Source organism: Homarus americanus, unplaced genomic scaffold (assembly GCF_018991925.1).
Source record: "Homarus americanus isolate GMGI-L3 unplaced genomic scaffold, GMGI_Hamer_2.0 scaffold367, whole genome shotgun sequence".
Lineage (NCBI taxonomy): Eukaryota > Metazoa > Arthropoda > Malacostraca > Decapoda > Nephropidae > Homarus > Homarus americanus.
In genome coordinates, this window is record NW_024743709.1 from 2,413,576 (window position 1) to 2,435,688 (window position 22,113).

Here is a 22,113-nt window from a genome sequence, read left to right on the forward strand (position 1 = left end):
AAATTGAACTCCAACAAGCAAGTGTCAAGACCCGCCCAGAAGAAACCCAGCTGCTGGGCCTAATACTCAGGGACTCAAGTGTTTAAGTCAGGGGCCACCATAATCCCCAGCCCAGCCCAGACCGGAGTTGTCGCGCTCAATCCTCTCACCAAACCTGCTTCAACTTGACGTACGTTTGTTACACGGGATCACCTGAGTATTACCCCATCCACAGGTTATTTCAACCGGTAATTAAAAATCCTAACGTTCACCTGATATAACCTAACCTAACCTGACCTACCAGAACCTAATGTAAAGTAATATTACCTTACATTACCTAACCAAACATTCAACTCCCATCGTAGGGTGTTTAATCACCACATGAAATACGGTGGGGGAGCTGATCGTCAGTTGATCCGTTACTTGTTACTATTAAAACGAAGGCATGGCAATATCCAATCAACTAAGCTATGTCGCACATAACGAAAACGTGCAACAATCCACTGAGGATTAACACATTTCTGTAAAAATACTTTGCAAACTCACGGGTAACTAATAACCATGCTTCCTACCGTAATATCTCGATTCTCTCTGCGGCAAACATATAGGTATATAACAAGTACAGAATGACTGTAAGTAATGCTGGCAACAGTTGTAATATTTTTATTCGTTGAGTGTGGCTGAGGGGTGAGCTGCGTCGAGTCTCCAGAGACGCTAACCTAACCTGACCAGCGTCCCCACAGGCCCACTTCACACACCACCCTCCTATCCCCTGACCCAACCTTCAACATGTTCTCCTTATGATATTAAACAACCACCAATTCAGCATACAGCAGGAAATATAGCACAGTGAGGGGAAAAACGCACATCCGGAAGCTTAACGAACATGCGTAGGCTCTTGAAGTAGAGCCACTTCAAGTTTGAGGTGTGTGTGTTAGGGGAGAGGAGGTGGAGAAAAGAAAATAACAGAACAAAGCGAAAAATTTTACTGGAAGTGATGTATTTTCCCGCCAAAATTCTCCGGCGGAACAGGGAACCATAAGTGTGATTACATATAGAAAACGTTCATTGTCACGCTTGGCCAAAATACTCATACACACCACATTTCCTTTCAATTCATTTAGTTATTCACATGTTGCTGAACGTAAACTACTGCATGTTTTATATTGAGGAACGGGCGAAGATATCAGTTTGTCCTCTCCCCTCGTATTCCAATGGCCGAGAAGAGTAAGGTGGGCAAAAGAGGCGGGTGTTGTGAGGGTGGGGAAGGGGGCCACAACCAGCACTCTGTTAACGAACAAGTGGACCGTTTATGACGAAGGCTCCAGTTACATCATTTCCTGCTCGCCTTCCCTCCCCCTCCGCCCGCCACCGAACGTTGCTACTACACTACCTACCTCGTAAAAGCCACTTAAGTTCGCCCACGACTTGCCACCCTCCCCCACAATGGCTTCAATATAGGTTTTAGCATCCACAAAAATATAAAACCACACGATGTTTCCTACAACAGTAATACAAATATAACAAAACCAAAGCAGTGACGATTAACAGGTAAAAATCAGACAAGAGCATTCGAATTTCCACTGGCGAGCGAGATATAACGTATCCTTGATGGGTGATAACGGTAAAGCACAACAGATTATGACTAGTAATGCAGTGTAGGACAAAAGTCCCCTGGGCAAATCATAATTAAAATTTAAATAATTATTTTATTACACATTACATCATAAGACTACAATACCCAACCCAACCTAATCTAACCTACTTTGCACTTTAACTGAGGGACTTTTGCCCTGCTTTACACTTTAACTGAGGATTTTTTGTCCAGGGGGCTTTGGTCCGGACCCCCTAGTAATGTTAAGGGTAGTGAACAGTAGTGCAGGGAGTAATATAGGTTGTGGTGACTCAGTGGGCGCAAGTGTGGCCAGGTGTTTGTGCTTACCGGACCTGACCTTGTCCCGCCATCAACACGGTTAGGACGGTGGTGCCGGCTGTGTACGGACATGTGGCCAACACATGTTGGGGGAGGCAGCCCTCTAAGCTGCCCACAGGAAGTGCGGTGTTGTGTGGCTCTTAAACCTATCCAGGAGTGACAACCTTTAAGAAACGGATAAGTTCGGAAAAACTAAATATATACCGTAAACAAATATTTTTTTTAGATATCTTCTTTATTCACACATTAAGTTGAATTTCCATGCGAATTCGGGTTACGGACGTTTTCATTAAAGCTTATCTATTCAACTTTTACCAGAAGGCAAACGAACAAAGATAATTATCTGAAAAATCGCCACGAAAAAAATATTGGAGGGATTCAAAACAAAAAGCAGCATGGTAAATAAATGAAAAAATAAAGAGGTAACGAAGACGGGTTTAAGCGACAAATTATCGCTAAACTTTCACGTACAAGTACATTACACCCAAGTCGAAGAGCTAATTAAGTCCCTACTATCTTCTCGTACGCCATAAAAATAATGTACCTAACTCAACGACTTAAAAGTAAAAAAAAAAAAACAGTTCTCAAATGACGAAACAATTCCACCAAGATTATTACTCATACGGTAACTTTACACCAGTCAAGGGCGAATAATCGGAGAGGGATTCCTTTGTATAATTCTCAGTGTTAGTTTAGTCTGGAGATACGAGAACGATTTTGTGGTGTTTCAGGGTATTTATATGTTATTTATCAGTTTTCGCCAACCAGTTACGCACATTCCTATACCATTATTTGCTAGGAACATTAACCGCATGCAAACTGAACTTTATACCTGCATTGTCTGTCTCTGTGGTAAATGAACCTGTCAGAATCTGGACCCAGAAATGATTAGGTTGAATGTGTGACAGAGAGTAGAGGGTAGTGCTAGGAGTCTACCCCAGCTGCCCACCATCCACAATAAAGATAAGGCAACCCCGACCCTGCCTCGTCACACGTGCTGCCCACCACCACTCACTCACCTCTGTCGCAACGCTGTACCATTAACCAATCTTTTTATACATATAAATCTATTATACATACGTCGTACGTACGTATGAAATTAACAAGCATCTTTACTTTGTACACAATAATATTCAACATAAGGATGCAAAGTAGAGTATTTGCAGTGAAGTTATTTTTTAAATCTTGATGTTACCTGGCCTGTTGTTTCATGATCAATACCACGCACGAATTGTTTTCTTCACTGTAGACAGAAACACATATCTGCACGAACGACGCTTCAATACTACCACAAATATTGCCTTGCACAAATCCGTACCGGTATATAGCTCCCGATTACAGATGATGGAAGATGCCTGTAAACTTTACATTCACGCAGTTTCAAGCTAAACAAAGAAATAACGTGTCGAGGGAAAGTGTCTTATTTCAGATATGACGTGACGCTAGTTGGACATCCTCGTCTATCCCGTGTAAGGTGAAACGTAAAGCAATACAGGCGCTCAAGAGAGAACATGAGAAGTTCTTGCTTGCCTTCAAAATACTTCATTAATGTAAGAGAAGTTGTTGGTGGGATTACTGGATACAGAAGCAAGTTAATGGAATGAAAAATGGATATTCATAATTTATCTGCCAAACATAGTGTGGAAGAACCCCTAATAAAGTACTGGAGCTGTCTGTAGAGACACGATAACTGGGGATCTGTAGGATTAAGGTCTCACCACACTCAAGGATGTACTGTACCGGGTAGCTGGGAAAGTTAAGGGAGTTGACATGTTCATAGAAAACATGTAGTACAGGTACAGTCAGTTTCTGGGGTTCCGGCGTATTCCCATTAATAGCGATAACCCAAGCAGCAGTTTCGTCTTACACAGTCTACTGGAGCCCTGTTAGGGGTATACAGTATAAGTATGTTGTAATGGCGAGTCACCAACTACGTCAAGGTTCACCGTGCAGCTTCTGTGCATTCGTTCCGAGTTCAACACGAGTGAGGCGTGAAATATGAAACTACTACTGAGTGGACCAATTGCCCGAACGACTAGTAAACTGGCAAGTGGCGAGAAAAAAACGGCATCTGAGGTTAATCAACAAAGCAAGGGTGGGTAGCTTCGATGGCGTGGCTATCTAATGTAACAAGCAGTCCTATGTGAACGTTGTCACTCGCTTCAAGCTGGTGACGGCTGAGGGTGTTGAATGACGGAAACGGGGGAGGGGAGGGGGGGATGCTGTGGCTGATGATACAATGCCGTTGTTCATTACAGACGAAATCATCGTCCTCATGAACGCCCCCAACTATGTTACGGTGGGAGGACCAGTCATGAACTTTGATCCCCCTGCGTGTTGGATGCTCAGGGAGCCACACTGTTGCTTCAGCTTTTACTCAGTGTCAACACTCATCACAAAGAATGACTGAGTGAGGTTGTCTGTCTGGGGAGTGAAGGCAGTTCCGATGACGAAACGTTTTAGCTCAAGATATATGGCAACTTCAAGTGACGAAGAAATCTGTCCTATGATATTAAAGACCTTTATTGTTGACAACTAGATAAATCACTCCTGGCCTGAGAGTAAGACTCAAATGTATTTGTGGCCAATATTCCTCACAAATGATGATGTATTAACAACTGTACTAACTTAAGTTAAAGTACAAAATTAACATCTAAAATAGCATCAGAATTATACCTAGACTTTGCATTCAGTAAATATGTTCACTTGGCACCAATTAGTATACTGTACTCAGTTAAGGTCCTGTAGACATTTTTCTAAACATTCTCAACCTTAATTTCGACTTTTCGTAAGTTCAGTTTTTCCTTGGAGATGACTTGTAAACCCAATTCATACATAAAAGTTTCCAGCTAATGTATGTCGTCCAGTCTGATAAAAACAAAATTTTAGTATTGGAAAATCTATCTGCTTACTGTACTTACGTGAGCAGGAGAGTATAGACTATAACACCACCACACAACCCCTGAAAACTTCGTACAAGGCGGGAACAGAGAGAGATAACATGTCACGCTCCTCTTCAAACTGTCATCTTCAGCCAGTTTATCTTAACTTACCAATAAACTCGGCTCCTTCCCCACCAATTCAACGTCTTAGCACAACCAAGAGACTGTAACATGTCTTTTTCACCACCTTCATATTATCGTGGACGTAAATTTACTGCAAAGTAAATTTGGTAAAGGCTATGTCATATGACAAGTGTTACTGTAAAAGCTTTGATTTGTCGTAAATAATACCACATTTACACCAATTCATTTTACAGTGCCAATACTCCAGGAGTTATGAGGTCAGAGGTTGTGTTGATGCTCTGGATACATCTTTTGACTGTCATCTGGCAATCTCAATCGGTAAATCTGTTTTCACCAAACAGTTTTGCTTATTTTTTTCTTTTGTTATGGATTAGAGAGTTTCATACGGCAGTGTGACTTGTATGCAAACGAGGATTGCTTAGTACACCAAGGAACTAGGATCAACCCAGGTGTCTTGTCATGTGGGCCTGGCGTCATCCATCACAGACAGTACAGTACAGGTACTGTACCTGTACTGTATAGTATAGGTATACAGTACAGTATTGTTCAGTATCTTCCCCTATGACGTGGATATCTGAGACAATTGAATTTTTTCAAGCCAGTGAAGATATTGTTATTATGAGCCAATACATTTTCAACTTTACTTCACTGTCAGTTATACTTGACCCTGCAAATAAAATGTTTCTTAACTAAAATACAGTATACTCGACACTGAGACACGCTAATAGACATTCAACTTATGTTCTACTGTGAAAATAAAATTTGTTTTCCGACTACCTTATGTTTCTTTAAAGATAAGTCTTATTAGACAGGACCAAGAAGAACAGTTTTGACGAAGTGACTAGAAACAAACATTTACCACTACTGTACAATACTGTATAACACAGCGAAAGAACACATTCTGTACTACAGTAATAGTATGCTATATTTCCCATTCAACTGTCTTCAAGATCAATTTTATATCAATTTGGTAACAGATCTATTAAAAGGCTTTTCATGACCTCCAGAAGATCTTTATAATGTCCATGACCTTGGTAAGGGTTTTACTGTTGCACCTTGATAAATGGGGTACAGTATATACTATTAAAGGTAAAAAAATACAGTAAACTGATGTTAAAAGTTATCCAAGAAAATCTTCCACCATCTGTCCTCTTAACTGTATTAAATAGATGAATTAAAGAGAAGGGATATATCTGTTTTAAATTGTACATTATTATTTATGAATCTGTACTACCAACTTCAAAAGAACACTTTCTTCAGAGAACAACTACAGGGTACGGTACACATATAGTACAGTACATAAGTTCTTATCGTGTTCATCTGGTCAAACTACATACTGTACAGATTAAACACAAACTTCTACAGGCACCTTATGATGTATAGGTACCATATATTGGCAATATAAATGTGTGAGTATTTACTCAAAGACAATTAAGTTTTCACTCATTTGCATCAACCCAGTCTTACATCTTCCCCCTAATTAAACATCAGGCCGAAAGTGTAGGAACAGACGAGCCGGGTCACTGAGTAAAATCAGCCCAAATAATCTTTCTCTCTCAATCTACCAGGTATCTTTTAATAGCTCACAAGTCCCCCTTTAACCCTATTTATTCTCAACTTTACATCTTCATGGCCATCAGGTCCTCTTTTATTTTTACCCACAACCACCAAATTTTTACACCAGCTTTGTTTTAACATCAAGAATCTTGGGAATTTAACTATTGGAATCAATAGTTTAGACAGTTCTAAGACACTTTTCTCCTATGATGTATCCCTCGCAAAAGATCTGACCTAACCTCCTAACTGGGAGGCTCTGCCCCCTTCCCGGCATATGTATGTCGTTTGAGGGAAACGTCATAGAAGAAGTGTCTTAGAATTGTCTAAACTGCTGACTCCAACAGTTAAATTCTCCAAATGACCAAAACTAAAATGATACCAAAATTTCTCCATAGAGGACAAAGCTTTCTTACCTCCAGAAAATAAATAAAAAGTAATTGTGCATCTTATATGAACAATATATTATAGAATGTAGCAATACAATACGAACAGTATATAAAAAAGGGAGTGTAATTTTATTGGAAGTTTGTGTGGCCACCTAGCTGGGTACAGTTCCCCAATTTTCACAGGATATGTGTATGCTATGCTTAAGATATTTATTTTAATTGGTAATGCTCCATGTGTGGTCTTGGGTTATAAATATAAAAATATGAATGAAATATACGGAAATCAATTTTCATTAACCCAACAATATTGCCACAGCAAATAACAACGCAAGTAGAGTACTTTAAGGGGACTATCCAACAAAACCTTCACTTATTATTATTTTATTCTAAAGAACTTATAAATGAGGCAGAATCAGACAGAGCTCTAAAAAAACTACTGGGTAAAAATATATTTAAAACATACAAATTATATCAGTGTGGTTTAGAATTAGTAAATGATTGGTTAAAATATAGGACTAACCTGTGAGCGAGTTATTTTTATTACTGTTTATTTTCTTACAATATTTTCGTCAGTGAGTTCTGATATGATAATCATTTATTGTGGAAATTGTTCATTTCATAGACAATTAGGCACCTTGGCATGCAATAGTTTATCTTCGGGCGGTAATGAGGCCACGCTTGGCCGAGGGGCTTTTCCCGCGCCCGGGGCAGTTTGTTTTTCAGCATGTCGTGTGATGATTGTCGCCGATCTTACATGGACATAATTTGTGAATTTAGGGATAAAGACAACGAGACCCTTCAATTGTTTAAAGATCACGGCATTGTTCCTTTACATAGAAACTGTTTATTTTCTTACATTATTTTCATCATTGAGTTCTGATGTGATAATCATTTATTGTGGAACCCGCCAACACAGTAAATCACTCTGCCGCCCGGGGTGCATAGCGCCGACGCGGCCTTATCATCTCACGCCCAGAAAATGCCTCAAATTTCACCATATCATTGTAAGTTCTTTCTGTTTAATATACCAGGGACCTGGGGGGGGGGGGGCAAGGAGGTTACGTAGGTATGTTTGGTTAGGTCTGTTTTTCATACCCACAAATGTTAAGTAACGTATATTTTTAAAATATCCAATTTTTTTTTACATATCTCCACAAACTGCAACAGTGTCGACTGTAACAGTGAAAATCTGGTGTTTTAAAAAAAATTCAACCAATTTCGCTCACTGGTTAGTCCTATATAATTACCCCATGATTTTAGCTGTACAGGAATTACTGTGTACACGTACCCAAGGTACTGCACGGTACCAGGTCACGCAGATGCTCCTTATTTTATTTTAGACAGATAAAATAAAAAAATAGCTGCAGTGGTAGTTCATATTACATATATTTTAGTAGTTTAGTTTTCTTTATTTTATGAACCATCCTGTATATTAAAGAATGCAGCTGTATCTAAAAAAAAAAATGAAAACTACAACTGATGTGTAAAAGTAAACAATGCAGAGAGGCACTTCCTTTACACACAGAAGAATACCTGTATATAAAACCATAAAGTGAAATTATACAAAACTCATTCTTCCAGCATCGTTTGTCAGTTTTTTCAGAGTAAGTAAGCTCATACCCTCTACGTAGAAATTACCCGAAGTTGGTGATAAAACCAAATCACTCTCGTCAAGTATTACCCATAAAATTTCTTGGACAAACCCCTGGTACTCCTGGCTACGGTCGGAAATCTCAACCCCTTGTGATCTTTTGATGCAAATACCCGTACTGACATTTATAATCTCATCTCGCACTCTTTCAGCACAGGTAGCGTCAGTAACAGGAACGGCTTTTCCACATTAGTAAACATTGGACAGAGAGATCCAGACCCAAATTGCAACCTTAGAGATGCATCTGCCAGCCCACGAGGCTAGTGAGAGGAACTTGGGTTGTTGATAGGGCCAGTCCACTGTTCCAACATTTCTGCTTACAGGAGGAATCCTCTCAGTATGACATATGGCTGAGTGGGAAGGATCTGGCCAGCACGGGATGCTTAGTGACGCAGTCTTCATCAAAAGACCACACCTCTTAAAGTAATTATTAAGATGAAACATTTTAACCCATTATTTCCACTACTGTACTTATAAGTTTACTAGCTGTTCACTATCTCTTCTTTGTTATGACCTTCATTGTCCAGTGTTAGTACAAGAGGAAAGTGGAGCACCCAGAGAAAACCTGCGATGATTGGTAGCGTCACACTGGATAATAATACCCTCATCACATCTGATCCAGGCCAGGAGTCAACAGTAGAACCAAACAACCTAACTTAAACTTAACCTTCACTTAAACATGATTATATCTTTTAGGTAAAGTACGGTACATTAGTTGGTTTTGATGAATGATAAATTATGAAGAAATATCTGATACTTCACAAAGTTTCCAGTCTTATCCTCTTCATACATTAATAACAAATATAAGATCTTTTGGCGTGATGTAGTGGACACTAAATAAGTCACTGGCCCTCACACTACTAACAACATAATTAAGCTTTAAAATATACTGCACATCTAACATTAATAACTTCACACATCTACATTATCACTCAAATTTTTAAAAACGTACAGTATCATGACAATGTATTTTCTCGATATAGAGGCACGTTTATTACCACAGTATATGTTCCCTGCCACTAACATCATGCTTACTGTCCCTCACATCACTCAATCTAATACAAAGTTCATTCATCAATTTACTAAATAAGAGGAAATATATCTCGATACTTCCACTCGTGAGAACTTATCCCCCTTCTTAGGATACATTTCTTCATAGTGGGTATATAACACCTATAGCTGTTGTTGCCCGTGAATGAGTTAATAGTGTGTGTTGGGTGAGCAGTGAGGCAGATAAAGCCTCACGTTGGTACCAGTCTGCCCACCACTCAACAATCAAAATGTAAACAATGATTATATATCTTTAATAACGAGATCCTCCGCGCTAACAAACACACTAAGCGATAATACAGTAATTCATAAGCGTCTTACCTTCTTTGTGGAGGACTAACAGGCACAGTATTAACGCCAGCACACCGTGTTCACCAGCTCCTCCTCCTGGACTCGGGGCCATGGCGGCCATTTTCCACTAAGCCAATCCGTGACGTCATGCGCTGATGTGCCTGAGGCCTCCACACAACCTCTTGTACCTCCACTCAACACAACCTTTTGTACCTCCACTCAACACAACCTCTTGTACCTCCACTCAACAAACATAATATTTCTTATCATTACCATATCACCTTTATTTACAACTATTCATTAAACCACATACGAATATTCAGGTGGGGTTAGAGATAAACCTAAGCGGTATTTTGGCTCAATTATACACCTGAATATTTGTGCGATGTTGTGTTGTATTCTTAACTAACAGAGTATCACAGTATCTGATTTACCTGGTTTAATTAACTTTGAATAAGATATCGTTATCTCCTAGGTAAAGGTTGGTGATAAAGGGGTTGGGTGCCACACACACTTACCACACATCAAACTTGTTCTTGTGTTATGTACATGAATAAACCCTTCATATTACCTCTACTTAATGATGACAAATATCAAAACAACTAACAAACACGTCACCTTTAATAGCTGTTCACATTCACTTGAACAAAACACTTACTATTTATATTCATAAAAGTAGATCATTTATTTTACTGCCTTATGTGTTTCACTTCAACACAGTAATGTTCTTATTCATATCAACCATGTAACTTTTCGAACGCTCATACGCCTACGTGCTCATGGACTATAAATGTTTTCTGCACTTACCCACACACAGGTAACAGTACCTTACAACAGGTGCTTCCCTCAGCTGAACCAACGATTCCTGACTGAACACGTTCTCACTGGGGACCTGACCTGACCTGACACACATTTGCTACATATCTAATATTGTCTTTAGTTTTGGTTTCAGATCTCTCGTGTACTGTATTCATATATATATATATATATATATATATATATATATATATATATATATATATATATATATATATATATATATATATATATATATATATATAAATCACTGTAGGTGCGTGATCTAGGTATATGCCTAGTCTGTACTCACCCCTGAAGATGAATTACACGAAAGCTTGGGAACTTCGTGTTTTCTTCTTTCCTTGTGGTTATCAGCATATATATATATATATATATATATATATATATATATATATATATATATATATATATATATATATATATATATAGACTTACAACATGCATATATAGGACTTCAGAGTCATATTTGTCAATAAGAATGGCATTTGTAATATTTTTAAGGAGAAATAAATATTTGATTCTGTAAAATGTATTTATTTGTGACATATCACACATTTGTTAACTTAAACATGATCTATAATCAGGAGTCTGCAACACTGTAATTATGCAATACTGTATGTAATAAATTTATAAATAAAACATGAAATTTGGCATTACAAAATTTATAACTAAACTATATATGCAGTTAATTACTGCTATACATACCACAGATTTAGTAACCAATTGGGTGGGAATAAATATTGATACAACATAAAAATGTTTCACATTATACAAAAGAAATGGGTTACCCAGACCCACAAGTTCCTTTTTTGTGAGTGAGTTTGAGCAACACTTGTTTCACGATTATCTGAAGCACTATCCTCTTAGTTTTGTTGTTTTAATAAATCACGGTAGTTAGGTAGTAAATCACAGATGTTATGAACTATGTACTCAATTATAGTTAGGTAGTAAATACAGTAACTAATTTTATGTACTAAATTACTGTATAGGCTGGTAGAAAATCAGTGTTGTAGTTACTGTATGTAGTAAATCACAATAGTTATGTAGTAAATTACACTAGACTTGTTCTTTGTGAACTGATTGCAGCACTATTAACTCTTAAACAAGGGTGACAGAGAACACAATAAAAAATAATTTAATACTATACTGTACATAATTATTTCCCCATCATCTATTATGAATGTTTGAATCTCTCACCCCTACTGTTTCCATAGTTATCCTTTCTAATGTTTGATTTGCAGTTTGAATCTGTATCTCTGAATACAACTTCTGATTATTTGCAATTTCTATATTGATCATTATTTTTCAGTTGTTATCCACCAACAGCTGTCGTGTCCTCAAAAAAGTATGATTTATGTCCTGCTTTTTAATGGTAAATTTTTTCCTATTGGCTGGGCCATACAGGATTTCATCAAATAATGACGTTCTCATTTTCTTTTTCTGAGAGGAGGTGGAGGGTCCAGGTTGCAAATTTGTGTCTTGCAACGGTATGTCCGCATGGCCTCTGCTGTAGGATTTTTGCAGCTAATCTCAGGCACAAGATGTGTGGAAGGCAAGCTTTGAACGTAGTAGCTGTGGTCCTCATTCATTAAATGGAGTGACCGATCCACATCAATAATAAGGACTTGACTTGTTGCTCCACCAACTTCAAATGATATTAGAATTATTGTTATACTGTATAGGGTAATCACTAATACAGCAAGAGAAATTTGATAAATGGTGACAAATTGGCATAAAAGGCTATTTTAAGTCAAGGTGTAAATATGCAACCTCCTTAACAAGAGGGGTTCATGTCGGCACTAACAATTTGTTACATATATTTACATGAACAGAAATATTAACAAATGTAATTGGAACACTGAATCCCGACACGAGAATAAATGAGAGTAAGAGAGCAAATGGAGGATTATGTTGTTTACGCAATACCCGGTACACATCAGGGCTAAGTTTGTTACATTCCATTAAACATCACTACTTATTGTGATTTTTTTTCTTAGTTTCAGTGTGAGACTTACATTGATGTGTGTCTGAATCAAATTCACAGCCAAGATCTCTGATTTCAGAAGCCATAATGTTTAGCTTTCTGGACTAGCTTCTGCAGGAGGCACATAACCACCAGTTTTAAATACTTCCGTCTTCATAATGGTACGCTCTTTCTTTGTCCTGCAAGATATTCAATTTTGAAATTATAGGGTAAGGAAAATATATACCCGTACAGTACACCTATCTACAAAATAGATTACTGTTATGCTACTTAGGCCTGTTTTGGTACAAATTATTTAGCTTTATTATATTTTAATATAAACATAATACAGTACTTATTTGTAAAACTTGGTAATCATTTGTATTATTGGTGTAACATGTATAAGTTTACAGGAGTTTGTGACGAATTTACTTTTTTAAGGTCAAATTATTGTTTCGGTCATCAACCTATTTGAAAGTTGTTCAAAACATAATTTCAACCTAACCTAAACTTAAAATCCTAAAATTCGCTGGATGACCGAAACAATAATACAGGGGTACTGAAAAAATTATGTATTTTGTAAGGTGGGAGTCAAATAAGAAGTCTCTACCTTCAATGCAAATGAATTAGGTAAGTTGTCTCAGAGATTATACTCGTAGTCATCTCCACTATAGTTAAACTAACCTCTACTTCGCAACAAATTACAAATTTATGAACTCACTTTATTTTAATGAGCTCCCAAATTTTCCTTAGTTGTTGTTCAGACCGTGAAGCCCATATCCCTCAGTGCTGAATATGGTTGCTATCCAGATCCATGTTTGCTTCTTTAAACCAACAATCTTTCCACATGTGTTCTTATTCTGCAGAACCCTTTCCTCCCCAATCAAATGCACTAATAACTACTGTTCTCTGTGAGATATAGGACTTGTCCTTGCTGATTGAGAGGAATAGAGGTTCATGATGATAGTACAAAAGTCTTGATTTTAGCGCCAGCGAAGGTGGACAGGATTAGCAACCCTATCCTACTTGGTCCCACATGGAGGGGAAGAGGCTCGAGCAATTAAAACTAATACTTGAAAGAACAATTCCTAGAAGAAGGCGCTTCGTCGGAGAGGGAAGATGTTGTTTAAAACACCGGTGGTAAGAGTTTTACTGTGACATAAGTAATGTTTAACTCTTGGACGATCACATCAGAGGTGTTCGTGTTGGTCTAACTCACTTCACTTGACCTCTGTCCAGTTAGAACAAGTTATGACCACTCCTACATCTTCTGTCTTGGGTCAACACCAGCACTGAAGCAACAGTCGGCACACCCAGGTTAACGATGCATCAAACTCAGGTGATCTTCAATACCAACTGACAGCTGGAGCATCACACCACACCTGTGAAGTAAATCATATCAGTAAACATCACATCTGGGTCTTCAACACATTAAGTCGTCATTATCACCGTGAAAACAACAACCCATGCACTGCTCACTCTAACTTTTATACAATGCCATAAATTCTTTGATCAGTAACAGCTACTGATAATTTTTCTAATGTTTATTTAATCATTCCTATAAGTACATGTACTGTATGTATGTTTGATAATACAATACTCACCTGTCCAATGTTACGCAGGAGATTCGTCTTGACGTGGACGGTGAGGGCGTCGAGGCACATCATGGAGAGGGGGGAGGTGCTGCCCAGTTTACACAGGGCATGGGTACAGCCGACTTCTTGTTACCCTGAATACTGTCCCAGAGGGCGAGGAATTTTGTGTACTTTTTCCTTTGTGGTTATCAGCATATAATAATATTACAGTACACTATATGTTATTATCAAGTATTGTACAATAAATCCACACCACAAGATATTATCACAAAACTACAACCTCAAGATATTTCCACAACATACAACTTGGTGGTGACATAGAGTAACAAAAACATACCACTAACTTAATTTAACATAACAAAGCCTAAGTCCTCCTGATAGCATTAGGGTGTTTAATCAGTCGATGACATTAAGGGGGATAATCTTAGTGTGATTCCAGTCCATCACTTAATAGACAAATAATGAACCTACAGGTGTTAAGTTAGGGTGATGAATCTCTATGTGAAATAAGCTGGGGTGACTTATCCTTCATGTGAAATAAACTGGGTTAGGTTAGGTCAGGTTAGACTAAAGATAACTTTGTAGACCACACGCTATATGTAGCAGCACCAGAAAGTCTATTATATCGAGGGGTCATTAGACGTGAAACACCCATTTCACGGATTATATATAGAGAAGTTTGTTATAGGGAGGTTTCACTGTACATCAATCCCTTTACCTTTGAGCTAGTATCCTTCAACAACACAAGCTTGTCCACTTTTCTCAGTATGACTAATTGTTTACAACATCAAGCACTTCTTCCTTGTGGTTCACGTTGGCTCTGAGCTGTATGAGGTACTTTACATTTTCAAGTTTGCTGCATCGTGCTGATAGAAGTAGAGGAGCTTCCTGTGGGAGGCAGATCCAGGGGGAGTCCTGGACTCCTCCCCCCCCCCCTTTCATCAGAAAATTCCAAAACTTTTTCTTAAATGCAATATTGTACAGTACTAAGGTATTTCTATACAGTAAAAAGTAATTACTACTGACCTCAGAATATCTTCTAATATCAAGTGCACATGGCCTCAAAATGGCCATGATAATGATCAGATGTAAAAAAAATCGGGGGTGGGGGGCATTACAGCACCCCACACCCCCAGCTGGGTGGGCTCGCTGTGCTCACCATGCTCTCTTACCCACAACTTCTTGGACCCCCTCATTTGATATTCCTGGATCTGCCCCTGCTGTGAGTGGCTCTGACAGCCTGAAATAAAGAAAATTGCTTTAATAAACTTTTTTCATCAATATGGGGGAGGAGGAAGAATTCTTTAACATATCATTTATAGCCTTCAATACATATGATGATGACACAGTACTACACTTGAGCGAATGCATTGAACATAATTAATAAGCTGTTCATCTAAAAAAGAAAAAAAAACACATTGGGCAAAATCAAAGTTGCTTTTTGGACAACATGCAAAATTATATTTCTTTATTTACAGGCACAGTTAATAAAAACTATCGATAATGGGGAGAGGGGTTAATGAACACTGCAACGCCTGTTGTCTCAGTAGGAGTATCAAAATCAATAACTGATTCTCGAAATTATGGCCATCCAATCAGGATCTTTTAGACCTAAATATAAGCTCAGCATAACTTACCGAAAGAGAATACATTCAGCTGCTCTTCCTACAATTCATCGCTGGGATAGTGAACCGGCTGAAAATATATCCATCCGAGACCATGATCAATTTCTTCCTTATACACACAAGTATCGCTGACGTGGACTTATGGTCGTCAATGTTGTCTCTGCTGGCGTTACGTTAGGATACAGACCTATCTGGCAAGTATCTGAGGTGGGGGATGACGTGCACTTCTCTTCCTGTAATCTCTGTAACTGTCCCAACACAAACACCCTTCAACACTACTGTATTGCCTTGACTGTCCCACTGTCAGGGACCTCCTGCCACAGGGACAGTCACTAACCACTATATGTCACCGCCTACTTATTCGCAATAAGTTAGATTTAATTCCTGTATGCTACCCACGCTTTGGTGGTGCTAATTCCCATTGTCCTTAAATTATATCAATATTGTTTCCACATCACGAGTCATAGCGTGTCCTGCGAGACATATGTACCAATGTAGTATAAACATAAATATTTATTGATTTTGTACACAATTATAACATGAACTAAATGTCAAACATGACTCTGTCCAGCACATATTAAGGTAATGTCTGAGAACAGCACTACCACCAGAAGGAATTGTTTGATTTGTTAATTTGAAAAGAGTTGACGGCCAATATTTGGATCTTGAGTGTTGCTAATTTGGCAGACATTTTTGGTCAATATGGAGCATTTTTTTGTGGAAATGCTAAAATAATAATATATATGTATTTTTTTCAACTTCCGAGTTGATAATCACAAAATAAATTTTTTTTTTTACATTACTCCATTGTTTCTATGGAAAATCAACAAATAATGAAGAAACTGAAACCGAAATTGTGGAAATGAGTAATACCTGAAAGTGATTTTTGTTATGGAAGTCAGTTTTTGTCAGCAGTGAAAGTTATCGACTGAAGATGGTATTGACCGTCCCAGCCCCTCCGAACTCTCGGTCCTTCTCCACACCAGCCACTCTGTGACTTCACTGCGTAACAACACGTAGGATTGTTTAGGTTGGTTATGTTACGATTGGTTAGGTTAGGTTAGATTAGGTTATGATTGGTAAGGTTAGGTTAGTCAAGGTTAGGTTGTAGCAACAGAAAAAGTAAATTTTTATTTATTTCGTGTTTCTGAACTCAGAAGTTGGAAAAACACACTTCTTTAGCATTGACACAATAAACATTATCTCCATTGCATTAAGCATCAAATATTGAACAAAATGAGCCCAAAATTGTCCACCAAACTAACAACAGTCAAGAACCTAATAGAACCTGACCTAACCAGCTAAAGAAACCTATCTAACTTTACCTCTCGTTTCACCCGCCATTTTAAAGAGAAAGAACTTATTCTGATATCTGGTACCAATGAAAGTAACTTTGTTGAAGTGTCATGATGTAATTTACGTTGTTTGTGGATGTCGGAGTCCTCCTGACCGAGCGGATCAGTTGGAAACAAACAGCAGAATTTTTTTGGGGAATATTTAAGATAAATAATTAATTTCTTCACATTTTAGCATAACACAAATAATTACAGATTTTGTACACAACTATAACATTAACTGAATATAAAGCATGACTGTCAGCACCTTATTTTACCCTCTTCACTACTGACTCCTCAAGAAGGCAATGTTTACCTGGTGTCCTGTCAGTTCCTTAATCTTCACACCGTATGTAAACCTTTTCCCAGGTGGTCTTTTGGGTGTGATCACAACATACAAGCTGATATCAGGAACACTGTTTTAAATTACAAATACCAATACTAAAGCCAGAGAGAGTGGCGAGCCTCCTGCACCTCCTCCAGGGGTCGGCGGCTGTCTGGTGTTGTGTTTACAGACTGTAATGTTAACAATTATTACCACGAACTGAACTATAAGATCAATCAATTAGGGGCAATACGGAGTAACTAAACCTAACCTAACTTTACCACATTTCCCTAAGATTGTTTCATTGTGTTACGTTATTATATGTTAGCTTCAGATCGTCTGTTTAAAGAAAAATTGCGGGATCACCTTTCTTGGTTGTGCTAATTTTTAAACATTGTTATTATTGCTCCTTCCAGAGATCCTTGATGCAACTCACACATGATCTTCTGGAGGAGGCTCACGCCTGTCACTCAGCTCAATAACCTCGTCTCTACTCGGACGGTCGCTGCGTGTGGCGGATATTTGTGCCCTATAATTATATACTTGTTCTTTATTTTTCCAGTATTTATCTAATTTTGCTTCAAACTTTTCCACCGTCTCCATATTCATTACACACTCAAGTAACCCATTCCAGTTGTTGACAACCCTACTCGGGAACGAATGTCTTCTGAGATTTAGTTTGTTTGGGGAAAATGTTTCGGGTGGTAACTGTTTCGAAAATCACAGACGCAATTCAGATCACTGGGGAAAAGGTTGAGTATTAATGCATTAGTGGGCCCAACTCAATTTCTTAATTACATGCGCGTTTTTCAAACAGTTCAGACTTTTCTAAGACACTTCTTCTATGGCATTTCCGTCGGAAATTTATATTTTTCGAGTATTATAATAGAAAAAATTACCAACAATATTATTTGTTTTAAGTGGGCAGTGTTTTACTTACTTTTATCCTCTTCACCACTGATCGGCTCGTTAGCCGCTTGGGCGATCGGTCACGACTTCAAAGCCCTGCCCACTTTAAACAAGTAATATCTTTGGTAATTTTATCTATTATAATGCCCGAAAAATATAAATTTCCTACGGAAATGCCATAGAAGAAAAGTGTCTTAGAAAAGTCTGAACTGTTTGAAAAACGTATTTGTTGTGGAAAAATCGGAACATGGCTACCATCATAACTTGACCCTTTCTATTTAATATGGCGGGGGTCTGGGGGCTAGGAAGTTAGGTTGTGATGACCACAGCCATACATGTTAGTAAACGTAAAATCAGATGATTCTCATTACGCTCCACAGCCCATAAAACATGTAGTTATATATGACTTGTTGAGTCACCCTACTAAGATGTCCGTTTTCTGTCATGTTCCAGAATTTCTTAGTATCTCATGTTATGTTTCGTATGTTTAAAATTAAGAATGAATGCATATGTGTTACTGTAAAAAACACATACCTGCTTACAGCTGAAACATTCAAGATCCATTGTGAGCGATGATGAAAGCTTCATTTATCTTTGTGTGCAGAGTGTAGAGTAAATAGTGCCCAGTACCTGCCAACAGTGTGTAACAGAGACGTGACCGATCGCCCAAGTGGCTAACGAGCCGATCAGTGGTGAAGAGGATAAAAGTAGAAAAGTAAGACGACAATTAATTTAAAGTTCTCGAGACATTGTGAGAAGGCGAATCAGGCAACGAAACTAGTAGGTTATAAGAAGGTCGTTCAGATATCTAGAATTCTAGATGGTCCGTCACTCGTCACGATCTTCTTTTACTTTTTTTACTTTTATCCTCTTCGCCACTGATCGGCTTGTTAGCCGCTTGGGCGATCGGTCACGACTCTTTTCCTTTATATTCTTCACCAAAAGGTCGGCTCGCTAGCCGCCCGGGCGATCGGTCACGTCTCTGTCACGCACTGTTGGCAAATACTGGGCATGCACCGGCTCCTGAATGTACCTGAACCCGCTCCAGTGTTGGTCAAGTCTTCTCTTGAAAGAGCTCACACTCGGTGCCGTCACAACACTTTCTGGTAGATTGTTCCAAGAGTTTACAACCCTCACTCCGAAAAAGTTTGCCCTCACGGTTTTCCGGACTTGCGGCTTCTTCAATCTTGAGCTATGACCCCTTGTGGGGCGAGCGTCCGCCAGCTCCAAGTAAGGACACTCAACTGAGTAGTGCCCCCTGAGATGCTTATAAACCTCAACTAGGTCCCCCCTTGCCCGTCTGTAGTATAAGCTAGGCAAGTTCAGGCGCTCCAATCTCGCAGGGTAGCTGAGATGCCGAAGTGCAGGCACCAGCTTGGTGGCCCTCCTTTGAACATTTTCAACCAACTGACAGTCCCTAGCATATCTCGGGGACCAGATGGGGTGACAGTACTCCAGATGGGGAAGCACTTCACTCCTGAAGATCGTCACGAGGGACGGACCGTCTAGATATCTGAACGACCTTCTTATAAGACCCAATAATTTATTTGCCTGATTTACCTTCTTCTCACAATGGCCCGAGAACTTCAGCTCATTGTCAACATACACACCTAGGTCCTTCTCACACACAGTCTCAACTAGTACATTTTCTTCATCCCGTTGGGACATATGGTACGCCTCCTTACCGTTGGTACGCCCCAGGTGCATCCTCTTACACTTCGTGACATTGAATCTCAGCAGCCATTCCTTCGACCATTCCTGGAGCCCACAGAGGTCCTTCTGCAGCTCTTCACAGTCCGCTTGGTTCTTAATTTCCCGAAATAACTTGGCGTCATCGGCAAACATTTGTATGGAGGAGTGTACAACGTCAGGCATATCATTTATGAAACAAACAAACAACAGCGGGCCCAATACACTACCCTGCGGTACCCCACTTGTTACAGGTACAGATGACGATTTCGTGCCATTAATCACCACACATTGCTTGCGGTCATGTAGAAAGTCTTCTATCCACGCTAGGACATTTCCCCGAATTCCGTACCCTTCCAGTTTGATTTTCAGCCTTTCGTGGGGTACACTGTCGAAAGCCTTGGCAAAATCTAGGTAAATATTGTCGATATTACCACCCCGTTCTAGAATATGGGTCCAAATATCCAATACCTTGAGCAATTGTGTCAAGCAAGAGCGCCCCGGCATAAAACCGTGTTGGCAATCTTTTACAAGGTTGTTTCGTAGTAGATGTTCCATCGCTGCATCTCTGATAATACTCTCAAGTACTTTACATATTATGCTGGTCAGGCTCACCGGTCTATAGTTGTTCGTGGAGTGCCTATCGCCCTTCTTGAAGATAGGACTCACATAAGCCACTTTCCATTCACTGGGGACCATTTGTTCATCCAGGCATTTACAAAACAGAATCTTCAGGGGCTCTGCAAGCTCGTTGCACAGCTCCCTTAGCACTCTAGGATGCACCATGTCAGGTCCAGGACTCTTATGGACCTTTAGCCTGGACAGTTTATTTCTAATACCCTCTTCTGTGAACACAATGTGGGTCAGTGCTGTGTCGAACCGTCTGTCCTCAAACGCAGGAAGGTTAGTTGCATCCTCTCTTGTGAACACTGAGGAAAAGAAGCTGTTCAATGCCTCAGCTTTATCCTGGTCAGAATCTGCGTAACTACCATCTTCAAGCCTCAGGTCTGATACTCCTACTCGCGTTTTCAATTTCGACTTTGCATAGCGGTAAAACGCCTTTGGGTTTGACTTGACCTCGCGTGCAACCAGCCTTTGGAACTCCTTTTCAGCCCTCCTACACTCTATCTTTGCTTGGTTTCTGGCTCTTGCATACATCCTCCTGTCTTGCTCATCGTTTGACCCAACCCACGTCTTGAATTTCTGGGTTTTCTTCTTAATTTTGTCGACCGCCGCATGGTTCATGTGTAGGGATCCCCTCGTATTCCTAGAAGCACTGGGTTTGGTCTTGGGTATATATTTATCGATCAAATGGGTCATTTTACTAGTTATGATATTCAGCGTAGTGTCTGCGTTCTTGTACCTTAATAAGTCAGGCCAGTTGATACCCCTCATCTCTTCCCTCATCCCATTGTAATTTCCCTTGTAATATTTGCACCTTGGCCTGGCCTTATCTTGAACTAGGTAACAGTTAAATCTGAATGACAACACTGTATGGTGACTGGTGCCAACTGGGGCAAGGTGTTCCAGTTTGGCCACCATACCCTCCTCGTTTGTTATGATGAGGTCAAGTGGCTTGGGTGTTTGTTCCCCTCTGTAATGTGTCGGGTCTCTCACAGTGTTTCCCCGTCTGGAGTACTGTCACCCTGTCTGGTCCCCGAGGTGATAGAAATTGCCAGTTGATTAAAAATGTCTAAAGGAGGGCCACCAGACTGGTGCCTGCTCTACGGAACCTCAGCTACCCAGAGAGATTAGAGCGCCTGCAACTACCTAGCTTATACTACAGCCGGGCGAGGAGCGACCTAACCGAAGTGTATCAACATCTCAGGGCACTACTCGTACGTACCTGGAGCTGGCAGACGTCCGCCCAACAAGGGGTCACAGCTTAAGGTTGAATCAGCCACAAGTCCAAAAAACTATGAGGGCAAACTTTTTCGGAGTGAGGATTGTGAATTCTTGGAACATCCTGCCAGAGAGTGTT

General features: G+C 39.4%; 1 protein-coding gene and 1 long non-coding RNA gene across 7 annotated transcripts in view; both read right to left on the reverse strand.

Annotated features, from left to right (window-relative positions):
- The window catches only part of LOC121877380 (bone morphogenetic protein receptor type-1B-like), a 29,057-nt gene extending 19,023 nt beyond the window's left edge, over positions 1–10,034 (reverse strand). The window contains exon 1 of the mRNA XM_042383120.1: positions 9,904–10,034. Coding sequence (XP_042239054.1) covers positions 9,904–9,994 — 91 coding nt within the window. The 5' untranslated portion in view covers positions 9,995–10,034. The remainder of the gene's footprint in view (positions 1–9,903) is intronic.
- A 1,176-nt stretch (positions 10,035–11,210) lies between these two features.
- On the reverse strand, positions 11,211–17,731 carry LOC121877263. Of its 6 annotated transcripts, none has more exons than XR_006090958.1 (5): positions 17,526–17,731; positions 15,888–16,123; positions 15,423–15,490; positions 14,260–15,170; positions 11,211–14,037 (listed from the first exon to the last, which is right to left on the reverse strand). It is a non-coding gene; the product is annotated as an uncharacterized LOC121877263 (long non-coding RNA). The 6 variants fall into 6 exon arrangements; XR_006090956.1 differs by having other exon boundaries at positions 15,410–15,490; XR_006090955.1 differs by lacking the exon at positions 15,888–16,123 and having other exon boundaries at positions 14,260–14,391; positions 14,969–15,170; positions 15,410–15,490; positions 17,526–17,730.
- Between the last annotated feature and the right edge of the window lie 4,382 nt (positions 17,732–22,113).